Source organism: Myotis daubentonii, chromosome 10 (genome assembly GCF_963259705.1).
Source record: "Myotis daubentonii chromosome 10, mMyoDau2.1, whole genome shotgun sequence".
Taxonomy (NCBI): Eukaryota; Metazoa; Chordata; class Mammalia; order Chiroptera; family Vespertilionidae; genus Myotis; species Myotis daubentonii.
In genome coordinates, this window is record NC_081849.1 from 38988898 (window position 1) to 39008965 (window position 20068).

A 20068-nucleotide genomic window follows, 5' to 3' on the forward strand; every position below is an offset into this window, starting at 1 on the left:
ACATCAGAATTATAGGGGTGCCAGAAGATGAGAGAGAGCAAGATATTGAAAACCTATTTGAAGAAATAATGACAGAAAACTTCCCCCACCTGGTGAAAGAAATGGACTTACAGGTCCAAGAAGCGCGGAGAACCCCAAACAAAAGGAATCCAAAGAGGACCACACCAAGACACATCATCATTAAAATGCCAAGAGCAAAAGATAAAGAGAGAATCTTAAAAACAGCAAGAGAAAGAAACTCAGTTACCTACAAGGGAATACCCATACGACTGTCAGCTGATTTCTCAACAGAAACTTTGCAGGCCAGAAGGGAGTGGCAAGAAATATTCAAAGTGATGAATACCAAGAACCTACAACCAAGGTTACTTTATCCAGCAAAGCTATCATTCAGAATTGAAGGTCAGATAAAGAGCTTCACAGATAAGGAAAAGCTAAAGGAGTTCATCACCACCAAACCAGGATTATATGAAATGCTGAAAGGTATCCTTTAAGAAGAGGAAGAGGAAGAAAAAGGTAAAGATACAAATTATGAACAACAAATATGCATCTATCAACAAGTGAATCTAAGAATCAAGTGAATTAATAATCTGATGAACAGAATGAACTGTTGATTATAATAGAATCAGGGACATAGGGAATGGACTGACTATTCTTGGGGGGGAAAGGGGTGTGGGAGATGTGGGAAGAGACTGGACAAAAATCGTGCACCTATGGATGAGGACAGTGGGTGGGGAGTGAGGGCGGAGGGTGGGGCGGGAACTGGGAGGAGGGGAGATATGGGGGGAAAAAAAAAGAGGAACAAATGTAATAATCTGAACAATAAAGATTTAATTTAAAAAAAAAAAAAAAAGAAAAACCCTGGGGGGGGGGGGGGAAAGAATCAGTGGACTTGAGCTCTGACTAAATTCAGCACAGACTAGATTTTTATAATTATATTAGAGTTAATACTTTTATAATCTTAAACTAGGGGCCCGGTGCACGAAATTCGTGCACTGGGTGTGTGTGTGTGTGTGTGTGGGGGGGGGGGGGGGGGGCGGGGGGGGAGTGTCCCTCAGCCCAGCCTGCCCCCTCTCACATACTGGGAGCCCTCAGGCGTTGACCCCCATCACCCTCCAATCGCAGGATCGGCCCCTTGCCCAGGCCTGAATCCTCTGGCCTAGGCATCCGGCCCGGGCAGCAGGGACCTGCAGTGGCAGTGGGGGGCACCGCGATCGCACGGGCTCCGCCCCTGCCCCTGCAGGATGCCTCTGGCCGAGGCGTCCGGCCTGGGCAGCGGGGACCCGCAGCTGCAGCGGCCCCGTGATCGTGGGCTTCAATTTAGGCCCAGGCAAGGGACCCCTAGCTCCTGGGACTGCCAGCTTTGACCGTGCCCAGCTCCCATCGCTGGCTCCACCCCTACTTCCTGCTATCACTGGCCAGGGCGGCAAAGGCGCCTGATTCTCCGATCATGGCTGGGGGGCAGGGCAAAGGCGGCCCCAGGGCTGCCTTTGCCCTGCCCCCCAGCTCTTAGCTCCCCCCTGGGTTCCCAATCACTGTCAGTGGCAGGGGGCTTCTTCCTGCTTTCCCTTTCGCCTCCCTGCATTGTGCCTACATATGCAAATTAACCACCATCTTGTTGGCAGTTAACTGCCAATCTTAGTTGGCAGTTAATTTGCATATAGCCCTGATTAGCCAATGAAAAGGGTATCGCCGTATGCCAATTACCATTTTTCTCTTTTATTAGTGTAGATTATAGCATTCTTATGTTTTTTATTAAAAAATTAAGACATTAATTAACATTTTGAGTCTCCACATTATTGAACATTTTGAAATAGAACAATAGAATTATCACTAGAGCTTTAATTAATAACATATTCCATTTTAAAATTCATTTATTAATTACTGTATTAATAAATGTATTCAATGCTGTGTATGTTCATTTACTTTGATTTTAAATAATAAAAATTATATTTACTTATACTGTATATTATTTTGTGTAACTTCTTACTGAATAAAAGGAAAACATTTTATTCTTATTAGATAATCCCTGTTTGAACTTTAGGTTTCTTATTAACATACATACAGACAGACTTTGTGTCAATATGTAGCCCAAGAACATCATTCCTATCTGATGTTCATCATCACACATTATGACTTCTAGCCCAGGTTACTTTGCAAGGCAGTTATTATTATAATCTACTAGAGGCCTGGTGCATGAAAAGATTCGTGCAATAGGCCTTCCCTTCCCCTGGCTGCCAGCACCGGTTTTCCTCCGGCACCTGGCACCCAGGCCTTCGCTCCGGCCAGAGCAGCCTTCAGTCTTCGCTCCGCTGCTTCGTGCCTACATATGCAAATTAACCGCCATCTTTGTTGGCCGTTAATTTGCATATCTTGCTGATTAGCCAATGGGAGGCATAGCAAAGGTACGGTCAATTACCATGTTTGTCTATTATTAGATAGTATATCCATTCCAAAGAACTTAAAGTCAATTAGACTGTAGAAATCCAAGACTTCTTCCCCCCCCCCCCCCCCAGCTTCCACCAAGACTTCTTTGAGGATAGATTTTGTAGCTAAGAAAACAGATATCCAATAAACATTTTTTTAAATTAATAAAATATCTTTAAATTTTTTTAATATCCTTGAATTCTGGGGCAAGAAGGGGCCCTGAAGTCCACCTAGCACATCTTTCTCCAGAGAGAGAAGTCCCTTCTCATGCAAGTGGTCATCATCCTGTGTTTTAATATTCCAGTGGCACGGTACACACAATTTCCTAAACAGCTCATAGCATTTCTGGATAGGCAGGTCTGAGAGTTGGAAAGCATTTTCTCAAATGGAGCCAACATCTATTTTAGTAAGTCTGATGCAGTATCTAGATTCTATAGCTTGGGACGTATCCATTTTACACAGCCCTAATTAACTTACATGTAGGACCAAAACTGCCCACATAGAACTCACATAAATGTAGTAAGCTCCCTTCCCCCCTTCTCTCTATCACATTTCATGATGTACTGAAAACAGCATTACATTTTAGACTACTCTGAGGCTTTAGGTATACATATATATTTTTCCTCTTTTTTTTCTGTCATTTGTCAGGACAGCATGACATTAACATTATGAAATTCATTATTTATAATATTTCACCCTATGCCATTTTATGTTTTCCTTTAAAACAGCTCTTTCCAATCAGCAAAAAGTTAATGTAAGTGTTCTTTTATTTGAAAATCTAGTTTCCCCCCCAAATCACTAAATAAAGGCCTTTAAACAATGATTCCATATATTACCTAACCAAACCCCGAGAGTTATGAATAATAAAGCAGTGGAAACAGATGACCACACAGCAGAAAAATGTTCTTTACCGTAAAGGTTATACTTCAGGGTGATTTTTGCTGAGGAGAACTGAACTTTTCTTTTAAAGCCCCTTTTATCTTGTGCATCGCACAAAGGTGCTGTTGTGTGAGAGCTTGGCTTCTGGATTTGCCACATCTTGTTTCTTTTACAAACGCTTCCTCACATCACTACCCCTGTCTGAGTGCCCGAGCTCTCGTTTCCGTCACCATGTTGTTGAGGTGAGCAGGCAGAGAGGATTTCTAATGAATCCATCAACCCCACGGACAAAGGAGGTTACAGAAGGTGGCACTTGTCATCCCACAGACATAAAAGGATGTTCAGATGCTTTTCCTTTGATCTGCACCTCAGTGAGGGGTGGTGATTTAATGCTCTTTGCAAAGCCCTGATTGATGGCTGCTGTGCTCTCACTCACCTCTTTCCTCCTGTCTTTGTCTTTCTGTAACAACCACTTGATAGATGCCTGCGGAGACTTGGGGGCACACTCAAGGAAAGTGGTGTTATTTTTGACTCCATACTGAACAATTTCAGCTGCATTTCTATATGCTGGGAAGCAAAAATAAATGGAGAGAGAGAGAGAGAGAGAGAGAGAGAGAGAAACAATGGAATTTAGAGTATATTCTCCTATTTGAATGTCTAGTTTTCTATAAAATTTAGATCAATTATGGCAGCCCCCAGAATCAGTCTTAATCACTTAACAAGCAGACTATTATACTGTACATGGTTCACTTGTTTTATTTAGTCCAAAGGGAAGGAAAGACATAAGGAAATCAATATTTATTCAAGAATCACTTTACACCAAATAGTAGAGGCGTAACAACAACAGGAATGCACTTAATACCACCTTGAGCATTTATTATGACAACATCCTTGTGATTTAGGTTCTCTCAGCTTTTAACAGCTGAGCAAACTGAGCCTGTAAGTTATGAGGAAATGTATCCTAGCTAAGGAGTTAGTAAATGCCAGGCAGTATTAAAGCCAGATCCATCCCATATTCAATGTAGTATCAATAAAATTCAGAAAGAGCAGGAAAGGTAGAGAGCAAGGTGAGGCCACAGTGGGATGGAGTGGTTGAGAACACAGGTTTTGAATCAGAGGTACCTGAGAGAAAATCCTGACTCCACTGCTACCGGCTCTATAACCTTAGACAAATTACTTGATCTCTCTGTGTCTCAGTTTACTTGGCTCTAAAACACAGAGTATAATAATTTCATGGAGGTTCTTTACTGAAATTCTTAAATTAGGAAAAGCTTTTAGTATAATCATGGGGTGGCTTAGACAGACAGAATACTCATTTATAATGTGGGAATAGAAACAGACCCTACTTGAGCAGAGTTTCTTGAGCATTAAGTGAGATAATCCATAACCCCCCCCAAACATTTAGCTCAGTTTCTGACACAAAATCAACATCCATGTTTGTTCATTACCTCTATTCCAATACTCCCACCATTATGACTACTACGACCATTAAGGAGAATGGACACAAAGTTTATGAAACACTCAGTAAATAGTGGAAAGGTAACTCCGGATTCAAAAAGATTACAGTGGGAGTCTCAGTGTTAAATGTTCACAAAGGCACATTTGCAGCTCCTTGGTGAGCCAGGGCGAGTTCTGTCTGGAGATACTTCTGTTGGTTGGGTTGATGAGGGGAGAGGGGATTAGTGGGAAAAGTGTAATAACATGATCGCTTCATGTCAGAATGGGAGGTAAGGGGGTAGATTAACTGTAAGGACAAGACAGGATTGTCAAAAGTATAAGGAATGGTTACCAATTGTAAAATCAAGCCACTGTAGTACACCAATATTCAGAGCAGGATTATTCACAGGAACCAACGTGTGGAAGCAACCAAGTGTCCAGTGATGAATGAATGGGTAAAAAAGTTGATATATACACATAATGGGATATTTTCCCGCCTTAAACAGTAAAGAACTTCTGACACGTGGTAGAACCCTGAATGAACCCCGAGGAAGACATTATGCTAAGTGAAATAAGCCAATTACAGAATGACAAATACTGAAAATTCCCAGACTTCTGTTTTTCACAATTCTTGTTATACATATAAATAGCATTTAATTTTCAATTACCATATCTAAATACCAAGAATTTTAGGTTTCCCTAAGTGAAATGTGGTATGGAGCCTTGCTACTCTTTATCAAGTCTGACCATTGCTCACTGTTACTACCTTTGAGATTGAATCCTCTGCATTGGGTCAGTGGGTTGCCATGCCTCACATCTTGTCTTCGGCTCCTCCTGTACGTGCAGAAATATATACAGGACTTAGAATTAAAGGACAGCATTTTTAATTTCAAAATATTGTGATTGCCTAAGTTTTCATAAAGAGGTCTGATTATCTGATATTTCTTGTTCACTGCTTCAATTATAAGGTGGGTACTTGACCTTGCTTTTAAAATCAAAATTAATTCAGTCTCTCCCCATCTACCACTTGTGATATAATGGCTGTGAACTTCCTCTTAGGTACATTTCCTCAGTAAATGTTAGATTCCAAATTAATAGAAATTTTTAGAAGACACACATTCATCCAAAGTTTCCTAAAATGATCACTCCCAGCCCTAACCGGTGTGGCTCAGTGGATAGAGCGTTGGCCTGCGGACTCAAGGGTCCCAGGTTCGTTTCTGGTCAAGGGCATGTACCTTGGTTGCGGGTACATCCCCAGTGGGGAGTGTGCAGGAGGCAGCTGATCGATGTTTCTCTCTCATCGATGTTTCTAACTCTCTATCCCTCTCCCTTCCTCTCTGTAAAAAAATCAATAAAATATATTAAAAAAAAGATCACTCCCAAAGTATACAGTCACTATCATCTTCTTACAATTTTTTTAATTAAGCATAATTTTCTTTAAAAAATCAATACTTTCTAACAGTTTTTGGATATACTAAAACTTTTCCAAAATAAATAATACAGAGATAGAATATGGATATTTAATATAAAGCTAAGCAACTTGTTCATTTACTAGAATAAGCGTTTCCCTTTAATTTCTTATTTTGAAAATTTCAAGTCCACAGAAAATTTGGTATATGAGTACAATGAATAGTGGTATACCTAGATTCATGAATTGTATTTTGTCATATTTATTTATTTTTCTCTCATATGAAAGTATATGTCACGTATGTACTGTGAATGTACATACATGAAAATCTTTAGAAAATAAGTTGCAGATGTGGTTTCACGCTTAAATGCTCTAGCATTTATCTTCTAAGAACAAGTGATTTTCCTAAATATATTATCACAGTAAAGATATTAATACTTATCCAATAATATCATATACTACACATTTTATATCAAAATTTCTCTAGCTGTCCCCAAAATATATCATATAGATTTTTGCAATGTTTAGAATGTTTTATTAAAGTACAAAGTTGTTGGAATTAAACTAAATTAGTAAATATTTACAAAAACATTAATAACACCACTCAAATCACACACATATAAAATGCAGATAGTTCTTAAAAAGTTTACAAGTTGAAAATTATAGAGATTTCCCAAAATGGATATAATGCCTCACTACTGAGTATGGAATCGATCAAATATGTAAGATCTTTGAGTGAATGTTGTCCCCACTCTTCTGCAATCCAGTCCTCCTTAGAAATTTGTCCTTTGGGAAATTCAGACTCAGAGTCAACAAGAGAAGAACAAACAAAAGTTGAGATAGTCACATAACTTGATATAACTTCCTTCATCCTACTGACTGCTTTGAGGTTAAACAGCCAGGAGTGTTTTAAGTTTATTCAGGATCTACCTAAGGTTCACTCATTACATTCAGTTGTTATGTATCACCAGCTTAAGTATTTCAACAATGTAGTTACATCCCTTGTAAATTGGTCATTATTTAAATAAAAGTTTTAAATTACTTGCAAACTGATTATTTAATTTTCTGAGTCATAGTATCAGCTGCATATATTAGTTTTGATTTTATTACATAGTACAACAAATCAAAACAGAGTAACTGACATCTATATATATAAAGAGCCAAGGGCTGTCATATTGGAAACAACCGAACGGATGACCAAACAGGCTGTGGGTGTCCAGGCCGGCAGGGGGGTTAGTGAGGGGTGACCAAATGACCGAGCAGCAGGCTGCATGGGGCGACCAGGCTGGCAGAGGGGGCAGTTGGGGGCGACCAGGCCAGCAGAGGGGGGCAGTTGGGGGCAACCAGGCCAGCATGGAGAGCAGTCAGGGGCAAACAGGCCAGCAGAGGGGGGGCAGTTTGGGGCAATCCGGATTGGAGAGGGTGCAGGCAGGGCTGAGGGGGACTACCCTGCTCCCCGCCGTGCATGAATTTCGTGCATCGGGCCCCTAGTTTTCTTATAAATGACTCATGGATCTGTACATTGCTATAAGAGACAGGGAAGGAAATTCTCTTTAAATATTGGGAGCACAGGTATAAAATGGCTACTTACTACTGATGCTGAGAAGTAAATATGAATGAGCATATCACCTAAATGGGTTAATTATTAAATCTATCTTAATATTTTTATCCTTAAAGATAAAATATTTAGTAAGAACAGAAATATTAAAAATCACACAGGGATGATCACATTTACAAAGCAAACCAATCTCAAAGTTAATGATAATGAAAAATGCCATTTTTAAGGGTATAGCAAATTGTTAATAGTTGATGTACTCAATGGGTTATACACATCTATATATAGAAATATAGGTACAAAATTTTGTGTTATTTAAGTATGCTTTTTCCAAAAATGTCACATGATCTTTATTCAGTTATATAGTTCTGTACAAACACAAACTAGTGGAAGTCACTCTTGTCTCAGAAAATATAGTTATTGCTGTTCTCTAGAATAGTTCCTCTATCAGGTTTTGACTGCATTACATTTGCTATATATTTAAGTCTCAGAAAATATAGTTATTGCTGTTCTCTAGAATAGTTCCTCTATCAGGTTTTGACTGCATTACATTTGCTATATATTTAAGTCACAGTATTATTTACTATCAGCCAGCTTATGAGTGTATAATTATATGAGCACCACATGAGAGCTCTTACGGCTGAACTGGTCATTTTTAGCCATGAAGACAAAGCAGTATCACTCACAATGGTTAAATTTATTTTTCTGTGATCAGCACCATGTTATGGTTTACTCATGTACATGAGCCCTCAAGCTGGACAATCTAAATTTACAGTAACACATCGCTTTCAGACATTAAATTACAAAAAACCATTATTATGGCTTGATTTAAATGATGATATCAGCAAGGCTGTCATTTGAGCCTTTTGTATGTGTAGATTTCCTATAAGGCATTCATAATGTTGATAGGCAGAATGATATTATATTGCATGTAGGATTTGGGATTTGTCTCAAGTTGCTAATGTTTTCTCCATTACAGTCTATTTCTTTGGCTAAACAATGAAATCATTTTCTTCTTGTATAGAAAACAGATATTTACTTGAAGAGTGAACTGATTATCCTGTCTTAAAATAAAATTTCTAACTACATATCTGAATCCAAAACAAATACCATTTGAGTCTAAATTGCAATATTTGATACTAATGCCCAAATATTTAAGATACTTGTGGGTGAAGAGAAAAAAATGCTTACATTGTTTACTATTTGCTAACTTCTTTAAGAAAGAGAAACTATTGAACCAATGATATATAACAGCTTTCTGTCAAAGTATAGACTTCACTGATTTCCAAATATAACTCTATTTCTCTTTTCTATACAAAGGACATGTTTTTATTTCATTCCCATGTTTCTCTCTCACATAGATGTTTTTTTCCTCTGTCCCTTCCTTTCTCTCAAAATCAATAAAAGTCACATCCTTGGGTAAGGATAAAAAAAAAAAAAAGAAAAAGAAAGACAATGAATGTGGAAAATTCTCCAATGAGCATCTTTGTCATTACTATTTAATCCCTAAAGAATAAAATACTACCTATGGGAATTTAGGAAATAGTTAATCTATTCAGCAAACATGCTTTGCTTTCATGAAGTTTGGAAATACTTTGGATAATTTAAATAGTAAAGATATTTTTAATGAAATTTCCAGTATGTGAGCCAAAGATGAGTATAAGTAGGCCAAGAAATACCATATATACTGCATTTTTGGCTTTTTGTGAGAGAATTAGGACATTGCTAGAGATCACCAAGATATTCTTTAAATGGCTACTAATTTTAAACCATGATACATTTTTCCTGTTTGTATTGTTTTATTGAGGTATAATTGACATATAAGTTTCAGGTATACATAACATACTTTTTCATATATGTATATGTTACAAAATGGTTGCCAGGATAAGGTTAGTTAACATGTGTCACCATATACAGTTACAAAAGTGTTTTTTTCTTGTGATCACGGCTTTAAGATACACTCTCTTAGCAACTTTCAAATGTGAAATACAGTATTTTAGTCCTTTGATGCAATCATAAGGAATTACTTTCTTAATTTCTCTTTCTGATAGTTTGTTATTAGTGTATAGGAATGCAACAGATTTTTGTATATTGATTTCATATATTGTCACTTCACTAAATGCATGTATTAGCTCTGACAGCAGACCTGTGATCCATGGTTTAATACCAGGCACCATATTAACTTTAAAGAACTGTAAGCTTGTTTCAGTTCTTTGTTTATTGCAAGAACATGTTTAGGCCATGATTTGTGACATTAGGACGATGATGTGGAATCTATGTTTCCATATACATCTTAGAAAGAGTAACTGGGTTATAATAAGTGGGAGAGTGTGAGAACAAATGAGTCAACTCATATTTCAGCCCAAACCTGAATGAGATACCTCAAATAGGCAATGGCAGTCCACACGTAGCCTAGGATTTTACTTGAGAACTATTTCTTGTTTGTTAAATAAGTATGCTTGTTGGTCAAAGCCAAGGTCTGAGAGCGTTACAGGGAGGGAGCTAATCCCCAATTCTTTCATGTCATAGAAGAGGCTGCCGAGCGTCTATGGCTGTAAGGTGCCCTTTGTGGTCCCCACATCACTGTCTTCCTTAGGAAGTAAGGGCTTCAGTTTCCTTCAGCACCAAATCTGTTTAATAGGCTGAAGATAGTGTTCCAGGTTTTACAGATGCCAACCTTTGGAATGATTTACTACGGGAAAAAATGACCTTACAGACAGTTATGGAAATAATTTTGAAACATCACTGCTATCATAATTAGGAGTCAAAAACAGATATGGTTGTAAATACAGAGAGTGTCCACAAAAATCACTTTTAATTTGAGATTTCATTTGGAATTTGCTTGCCTCATACTTTTGCTCAGATTCAGACCTGCAGCCCCGTGCAGAGGGAAGATCTCAGCGTAATGAGTCCATAAATTCTATGTAGAAATCTAAGGAAGCCACAGAGCTCCTCATTACATCCTAAAATGACATGGAGTCACATAGGTTTTGGAACACAGATACTGAAAATCCTGGTTTAAAGAATGGGAGTTCTCTTTATAGCTCATGAACTTAAATACAAAAGACTTCCAAATTATCTAGCCCAGGCCACCCCTCTCTACTCCAGATTCATATTTCTAACTTCCTACTCAACATCTCTACTTGAATATCTTATAGGCACCATTCACTTATCAAGTTTCTCCCTACAAACTTACTCCTTCGACAGTCTGCTCTTTCTCATTAAATTCCATCTACATATTTCCAATGCTCAGTTCTGAGAACTTGGTTCATCTTTGAGGCCTCTGTTTCTTTAACATCCACATGTACTACATTAGCAGATTCTATGAGCTCTGTCCAGAATCAAACCACTTTTGCCACCTCCACCTCTATCATCCCTGTGCAAGTCACCATTATATTTCACCTGGATTATTAGAGTAGCCTTTTTGCAACTTCTCTCTCCTCTCCCCTCATCCTCCTTCTACTCCAGGTCTGCAATCCCAGACAAAACCAACCAGGTCTTATTAAACAAAAGTCAAATTATCACTCACATATTAATAATCTCTCTATAGATTTCTATTTCAATTCAGCTTTAAGAATATCTGAGCCTCCTCTTTGAAATGTTATTCTTCCAAATAATGCCATGGTTCCATTCTTCTTCACATTCAAGTCCTTGTTCAAATATCTCATCCTTGGTAAGTCCTCCCTATCCACCCATTTAACATTGCAGCCCCCTGCTTCCCACACCCCTTATCTCTCTTCTTTACCATTTTATAATTCATACACCTTCCCATTTTTTTATATATACTAGAGGGTTTTCTTATTTATTATCTGTCTTCCCCCTTTAGAATTTATTATCCCACAAGGCAGGGATTTTTGCTGTTGAGTTGTAGTTTTTAGAGTGATATACCTAGCTCTAGAACACTGCATGTCAAATAAGTGTCCGGTGATACAAACTTGTTGAATTAATAGATAAAAGCTTCAGAATCATCTTGATATGCACAAGTGCAAGGATTGTTTAAACTGCCAATATCCTTAAAGGCCTGTATCTATGACGTGCCATAAAGTATCTATAAAACAACATCCAATGATTTACTTAAAAGATCCTTGGTCATGGCTGGTCCTATTTGCTCTCTCCTGCTGACACTAATTTTTATAGGTATGGGTCCTGTCATCCATCATGACCCACATCAAGGTATGACTGGAAATATCCGTGACATTGGCTGGTTCTAAATTCTGCATATTATTTGTTCTACAGTCAATTTCAGTCCTGGTGGTCCCTTCTAAATGGGTGCAAGTTGGTTCAGAGTTTCCTGCCTAAGTCTTTGCTTAGATAAAAGACACTGCCTCAGACTGCCTTGTTCTCTTATCTAACCAGATTCTAAAGAGTAAAGAATGCTCAAGTTTTCAAAAAAGCAACTCAGGATACCCATCTTGGAGCAACGTTCCTTTTGCTTAAATTAGCACAAGTACTTAAAACATATATTTATATTGATTTTTAGAGAGAAGAACGGAGAGGTAGAGAAAGAGAAATGTCAATTCAAGAGTGACACATCCGCCGAAACCGGTTTGGCTCAGTGGATAGAGCGTCGGCCTGCGGACTGAGGGGTCCCAGGTTCGATTCCGGTCAAGGGCATGTACCTGGGTTGCGGGCATATCCCCAGTGGGGGATGTGCAGGAGGCAGCTGATCGATGTTTCTCTCTCATCGATGTTTCTAACTCTCTATCTCTCTCCCTTCCTCTCTGTAAAAAATCAATAAAATATATTTAAAAAAAAAAAAAAAGAGTGACACATCCTTCAGCTGCCTCCTGCACACCCACTACGTGGGCTGGAGCCACAACCCAGGCATGTGCCCTCACCCTGGAATTGAACTGGCAACCCTTTGGTGAGGATGACCAACTGAGCCACACTGGCCAGGGAACTAGCACAAGCATTCGATTACAGGAGAATTAAGTGGCACAGGGAAACCCTAGAAAGGTGGGATTTAATAATATACACAAGCATATAACATGAAAAGAAGATTAAAAATTAGCTAATGTAAAAAATAAACTAAAATAAAGATAAATCCTGATCGAGATATTTGTTGTATCACAGATGGGGAATTGTGTGGCAGAGGTGCCTTAAGAGGAGGGGGAAAAAATGTCCCAAGTATGGTATTCTAGTTAACATATTCCTGAGAACCTCAAGTTATAAAGCGCTAACATTTTCTTCATTCAAAGACTATTCACAGTGCTTTTAGTGCCGGTTTGAAAGCATACTACCGCTGTCTGGTGACATCAATTTTGATTTTCAGCTGAGTGCTTCATACTCACCGCTTCCCGGTTGGGTAGAACCGAGAGCAGGAATGGCCATCCCAGGCGCAGTAAGGGTCCCTGGCCAGGCAGCAGTCGGCGCAGGCTGTGCCGTAGATGTGGCAGCGATGCAGGGACACTTGGGAAACCCCTTCGTTGGAACTCACATACAACTGTTGCTATGAGAAGAACAATGATGATTTATTTCAGATGCGGAAGTTAAAAGGGGACTGTCAGCAGGAACACATTATAATATATGCCCACAGACCCCTGGATTCATTTTGCAACTAGACTAAAAACGAGAAGCAAAGTCCAGAAGGATATAAAGCCAAAATAAATAGAATTTTTTTACGTTAATATGCCTATAACATTACCACTTTCCTGTTTAAAGGAAAAAGCTCAGAGTACCATGTAGAACGGTAATGTGTTTTAGACATTGGGATTCATTGTCCTCTCAGATTTGAGCTAATATATTACAGATTTAAATTATGGTGTTTGCTTTTTTCTTTGAATGCTGTCTTTTTGCAAAGTACAAGGCAGCTTTCTTATTCTTCAAGTCTGGCAACCCATCACGTTGTAAATTTGAAAAAATGAAGTCTAAAACACAAGACATTTTTAAGTTTAGAAGAAAAACTAGATAGTAGTACATAAAATTAAAAAAACACATTTTTCACATGCCTTTGAAAGTGACATATTTCTCATTAGGCGACTTTCAAAATTATTTAGAAGAATCTAAGTATTTATAAGTAGACATGTCTTAAACTTTCTGTGTATCCAGAGCTATTCAGCACCCTAAGTCATAAATAAAGATTCTATCCTTCTTTTGTAGGGTGCCAGGAGTTTTTATGGTACTGCTCTAATTCCTGTCCCCTAGCACAAAGTGGTTCTCGGGAGTTGATGGGGTAAGTTTCTAATTGACGCTAAATATTTTACGAAGGACTGATATCTGATTCAAAGCTAGCATAGCATCTCTAAGCTGGATCTTGGATACATGCACATACACATTCACACACATGTGCACATACCCATTCATCTACACATATTTATATAATGTACATATATGTATATGCTACTTAGAATTAAATCAGTGGGGACATCATTGTCCAGCAGGCTCTGGGGGCATACTTCTGGGATTCAAACCCTGGCTCAACCAAAATTTTGCTGTGTAACTTTTCGGAACCTCAGCTTCCTCTTTGCTAAAACTGGGATAACAGAGCATGTACCCTATAGAGTTTTTGTAAGAAATGAATGTAACAGCTAACTCCACATAAAATTTTTAGCATATTTTCTGACGCCTATGAGCTCAATGAATGTTAAATAATAGTAGTAGTAGAGTATATTATCAATTCCTAATTTTTCAATTCTGATAAATCATTTGAATCACACCTCACTCTATATCTAATGTAAAATAATTTTTTATTCAGATCTATCTTTTTTTCAAAAATTGGGCTGAAAAATATTGACCCCAAGTTGAGACCTTCAAACCATAAGAAAACAACTGCATGTTTTGATAATAATCATTTCTCTAACAATATTTAAAGTGGTGCTTACTTAGTACATTAATAAATAACACAGTGAATGCATCAGCTTCATTAAAATTTTTTGAGGAAACTGGTTTATTTGAGAAAAGGATACAGATAGTTTCATTTTAGAAATTCTTTTTTTTTTAAAGTAATTCAACTATTTTCTGCTGCATAGAATGCAAGAATAACTTAGAGAATAAAAGTCCAAAAAAATGACAATAAAATAGTTTGAGCACTAGGGAAGGTGCTAATTCATGATATTTAGCCTGGCCCGTGTGGTTCAGTTGGTTGAGCATCTACCCATGCGCCAGGAGGTCAGAGTTCTATTCCCAGTCAGGGCACATACCCAGGTTTTGGGCTCAGTCCCCATCAGGGGTCATGCAGGAGGCAGCCAATTGATGTTGATGCATTGATATTTCTATCTCTCTCTCTTCCTCCCTCTTTCAAATCAATAAAAACATATTTAAAAAAAATTCATGATATATAAACATGTGTATATATATCTATAATGTTATCTTGGTGATTTGTAGTTCTTTCACACTGTAACAACACAGTATGCAGTTGGGCAAATGAAGTCCTCCCAAAATCAAATAATTACCTTGCCCTCTATCTAATTAATTTAATGAAACATTTGTAATTATCTACATTTTAAGGTGTTGAAAGCATTTAATACTCAGTTTTTTTCTGTGTGTATGTGTGTGTTGTATATTGCAGTTTTATGGAATGGACTGTGAACTACAAGTTCACAAGTTGAATTAAAAGTTGAAACCTGTAACTGTATAATGAACAACTACCATGCCATACAAATGGCTTCATGTTCATTTTGAATTTTGCTCTAATACTTTCGCTTTCCATTAAACTACAGTAAACAAAGGGTTTTCCTGCGGCTGACTTCAAAGACAATTCTGACTAGGAATCAGCTCTCTAGGACACTGGGAGAAATGATAAAAGGCTTCTTGTTACTTGGGAAAATGTTTGTTATGCACCATACAAACATTATTACAGATGAGATCTTTAGTTTTGTTTTACCCTATTTATTTTTCTTCATAAATTTAGTCAAGTGAAAACTAGGACGAGACTGACTGTGGATTACTTGTTCATCTGCATCAGACCAAATATGGTGAAGAACACCAAAGTTATGTCATCTGTTGTGCTAACACATAAAACCTTTATTCTCTATTCCAAGGAAAATGAGTCTTAGGCTCCTACAAACAGCAGTTACCAAAGAACCACTTTATTTTGGGCAATTGATATAAATTAATTTGTGAGAAACGCATTACCTTGTAGAGGCAGAAACTTAGCTCAGTGAAGTTAGATGATTCATTTGTAATTTATGGTCAGGTTAAGATTCAAACGTATGCCATTCCTGCTCTTAAGCCCACTCCACTTTTTATTATACTGCTCTGGCCCTTACAGTGTTCGCTTTGGGGTACCATTAGGGATGGACATGTAGAGATTGGAACGGCACTTTTCTTTTCTGTGATCCTTGTATATTTGCATGTGCAGGCACAAAGGAGAAGGTTAAACATTGCTGGTAATCATAGTCGAACACTTCTTCACCAAATCCTGAACCTGGTTATGGCTTAGATTGGAAACATTCAGATTTTTTTTAGTGACATGTATAATCCTAAAAAATAGCCTTTTCTTAAAAACAAGCTTAAAAATGCATTTCATATTTTAAACATGTGACAGAATCAGGAACTCAAAAGAGGATTAATTACTCAATCTGAGCTCCTGAGAATGTGATATTATAGTGGCCCAACATTATGCTAAATTCTTTCTTCAGAAAGGTGTTTTTTAATTTTATTTTTTATTTTGGTTGGCTTAACACACAGTAATATTTGAGCATATAGGATATACAAAATGTTGGGCTATCATGCTGTACATACGTGTGTTTTGCTCTGATGGACTTTTGTACAAAAATAAACCTATTTTTGTCTCCACTACTAGCTAGTGAATTCTACATCAAAATTGAAAGTGATTTTGTGGTATTGTGGTATTCTGTATATAGTATTAATTATTATGCTCATATTAAAATAGACTTTTCAGAAATTATAAATACACTTTTTCATAGTAGTAAAATTTTTTACATGCAAAGAAAATAAAAATGGGGTTGATTTTACCTTTTTAGATGAAATTTTCATTGTTGTTATAGGAACGTGATTCTGAAAAAAGAAAAATATTGTTAGTTGTTCAAACAATCATTAAAAATGATTTTGCATTCAAAATAATTTCTCTTTTCTATTGAAATTCAAGAAATCATTATTTCTCTCTAAATGTGTATATATATATATATATATATATATATATATATATATATATATATATATATATACTTTCAAAGTCTAGCAATACTTGTCTATAATATATTTCTTCTGGGGGTAAGGATGGATTTGTTAAACAAATATATGCCTAAACTAAAACAAAAGTTGCAATTATAACACATATATCAATATAGTCATTAGAAAAAAAATGACAATTTGAGAGAACTGAAAAAAGTGTATCTTGGAATAATGAATCCAATGAGTAACTCAGGATTGAACTGGGTACCTGGGTGGGGGGCTGTGGAGTGGTACCCCATCTTATTCCACACACAGCACTCTGCATAAGACACAATTGTTCACCTGACAAAAGTCGTTTTAGAAAGAAGTATTAGCTTGAACCATACTTATTAATTCTTTTTGCTGCAAAGTAATGTTGTCAGGGATCCTCTTTATAAAAAAAAATAGCTATTTTAAGAGAGAGAAGGAGAGATAGAGAGAAAAATACACCAATTCGTTGCCTCCTGCATGTGCCCCAACCAGGGATCAAACCTGAAATACGGGCATGTGCCGTGAATGGGCATTCAACCCCTGCCTCTCGGTATTCAGTGCTCCAACTAACTGAGCCACATCAGGGCAAGGATTCTCTTTTTAATAAATGTGAACCAGTTAAAGAATCTAAGAATTTTCTAAAATAGTAATCCTTTTTGAAAGCCACTCTATTTATAAATTTACTTCTTAAATATTATTAGTTACTTTTAAAGATTAAAAATTAGATGTGATAACCTAATGAAAGTCTGAAATTTTACTTGATTAACTCAAGTGGGAGCAACCTTTCAAAATCAACTGTGCCCACAATGATTTCACTTTCTGAAGCTGTATGTTCTAACATTTGAAAGATAAAATGGCAATATCTCTAAACACTATTGTAACAAGTTTGGTTCATTGCTTAGAAATACACACACATACAGGGAAACCATAAAAATCTTAGAAGACTCCATAGGCAGCAAAATAGTAGATATATGTCGTAGCAATATCTTTACCGATACAGCTTCTAGGGCAATAGAAACTAAGAAGAAAATAAACAAATGGGACCACATCAAAATAAAAGGCTTCTGCAGAGCAAAAGAAAACATCAACAAAACAACAAGAAAGCCCACTGCATGGGAGAACATATTTGCCAATGTTATCTTCAATAGGGTTTAATCTCCAAAATTTACAGGGAACTTACACAACTTAACGAAAGGAAGATGAACAATCCAATCAAAAAAATGGGCAAAGGATCTAAATAGACACTTTTCGAAAGAGGACATACAGCAGGCTGAGAGACATACGAAAACATGCTCAAGGTCACTAACCATCCAAGAGATGCAAATCAAAACAACAATGAGGTACCATCTCACACCTGTCAGGATGGCTATCATCAACAAATCAACAAACGACAAATGCTGGTGAGGTTGAAGAGAAAAAGGAACCCTCATGCACTGCTGGTGGGATTGCAGACTGGTACAGCCACTGTGGAAAACAGTATGGAGTTCCCTCAAAAATTTAAAAATGGAACTTCCATTTGACCCAGTAATCCCACTTCTGGGAATATATCCCAAGAAACCAGAAACACCAATCAGAAAGAATATATGTACCCCTTTGTTCATAGAAGCACAATTTATAATAGCTAAGATTTAGAAACAGCCCAAGAGCCCATTAGCAGATGAGTGGGTTAAAAAACTGTGGTACATCTACACAATGGAATACTATGCTGCTGTAAAAAAGAAGGAGTTTTAACCTTTGTAACAGCATAGATGGACCTGGAGAGCATTATGCTAAGTGAAATAAGTCAGTCAAGAAAGATAAATATCACATGATCTCACTCATATGTGGGATATAATGATCAGCATAAACTGATGAACAAAAATAGATTCAGAGACAAGGTAGCACTGAACAGACCATCCAACTTCAGAGAGGAGGCAGGGGAAGGGGAGGGGGTAAGAGATCAACCAAAGGACTTGTATGCATGCATATAAGCAGAACCAATGGACACAGATGGGGGGGAGGGTAAGAGCATGTGCTGGGGGGTGGGGATAGTAGGGGAGAGGTCAATGGGGGAAAAAGGAGACTTATGTAAGACTTTAAACAATGAAGAATTTAAATTAAAAAAAGAGAGAAATACACACACATACAAAAGAAAGTATTGTAATTTATATCCAACTAGGCAACATCTCAAAGTTGCACCTCCAATTCAAGTTAAGTTTAGGGACGCTGGACATATTTTCAGAAATTATTTTGAACAGAGGATTAAAATAAGAGATCGTGGTTCTGCACAGTATATGAAACAAAGTGCCTAGTTTTTAAAAGTTACATTGAGTTTCCTGCAGTGTATCTGTGGGACCCTTAACTAAGGCATTTTTCCATTTGAATGCATTATTTCCTGATGTGCCTATCACAGTATAGCATACACACCCAATTATTTTTACCTCACCTCAGAAAATGTGACCCAAACACCACGTCAAAGACAGTAACTGTATTTGGTAACTGTATCTCTCAATTCAGCCACATCAGTCACTGGCACACGCATGCATTTTGACTGACTCTATTTTTCCACCGAGAGTTTATTCTTTGTGATGATAACACCGGCCGTACTCATCTAACAGACCATAAGTAGTTAGCACACGATCAGAAGAACTCACGTTTCTTTAAGACCTTGCCATAACATACATGTTTGAGTTTGTGTCAAGCTCACTTAATTAACATTTCCTGATTGCCTAAAAAAAGGTATTTCAGAATTCCAAATGAAGTGCTACAATATGGCATTTTTGCTATCTTCAGGAGAAGTTCAGAATAAGGAACTTTACATTATTTTGGCTAGCCAAGTTGTCCCTACTGAATTGAATGAAAAAAAAATTGTATTTTATATATAATGTGATTCTGGTTAATCTAGTGAAACAATTTCTTTCCAAAGCAAGCATAGAAAAGGCACTTGAAAGCATGTGGTGAATATTTAATGAGCACGATTTTAATGCACTAATCTCAAAAAGCTTATGACAAAGAGAGCTAGCATTAAACATTGTCAACTTAATAACACCGAACAATTTCCTGGAGTTCCTCACATTTTATATTTGATTTGATTAAAAATATTCCTTCACATTGAAAATGTACTAGCATCATCTAACAGCAGGCTGTCTCGATCACGTATGTGCTTATAAATTCAATATTTTTGGTGACTGTGGTAATGTATATTAATAAGTCAATACATTCTGAGTCTACTAAACTAAGCAAAGCGACTCACTGGACTAACAGTAGGCTGCCCTGAGTTC

General features: G+C 37.3%; 1 protein-coding gene across 6 annotated transcripts in view; it reads right to left on the minus strand.

The window, feature by feature from the left end:
• SEMA3C (semaphorin 3C) overlaps positions 1-20068 on the minus strand; it is a 171970-nt gene that overhangs the window by 7605 nt on the left and 144297 nt on the right. For all 6 annotated transcript variants that reach the window (XM_059712155.1, XM_059712151.1, XM_059712149.1 and 3 more), the window contains 4 exons: positions 16620-16661; positions 12995-13152; positions 5507-5574; positions 3740-3870 (listed from right to left, as the gene is read on the minus strand). In XM_059712155.1, coding sequence (XP_059568138.1) covers positions 3740-3870; positions 5507-5574; positions 12995-13152; positions 16620-16661 — 399 coding nt within the window. The remainder of the gene's footprint in view (positions 1-3739; positions 3871-5506; positions 5575-12994; positions 13153-16619; positions 16662-20068) is intronic.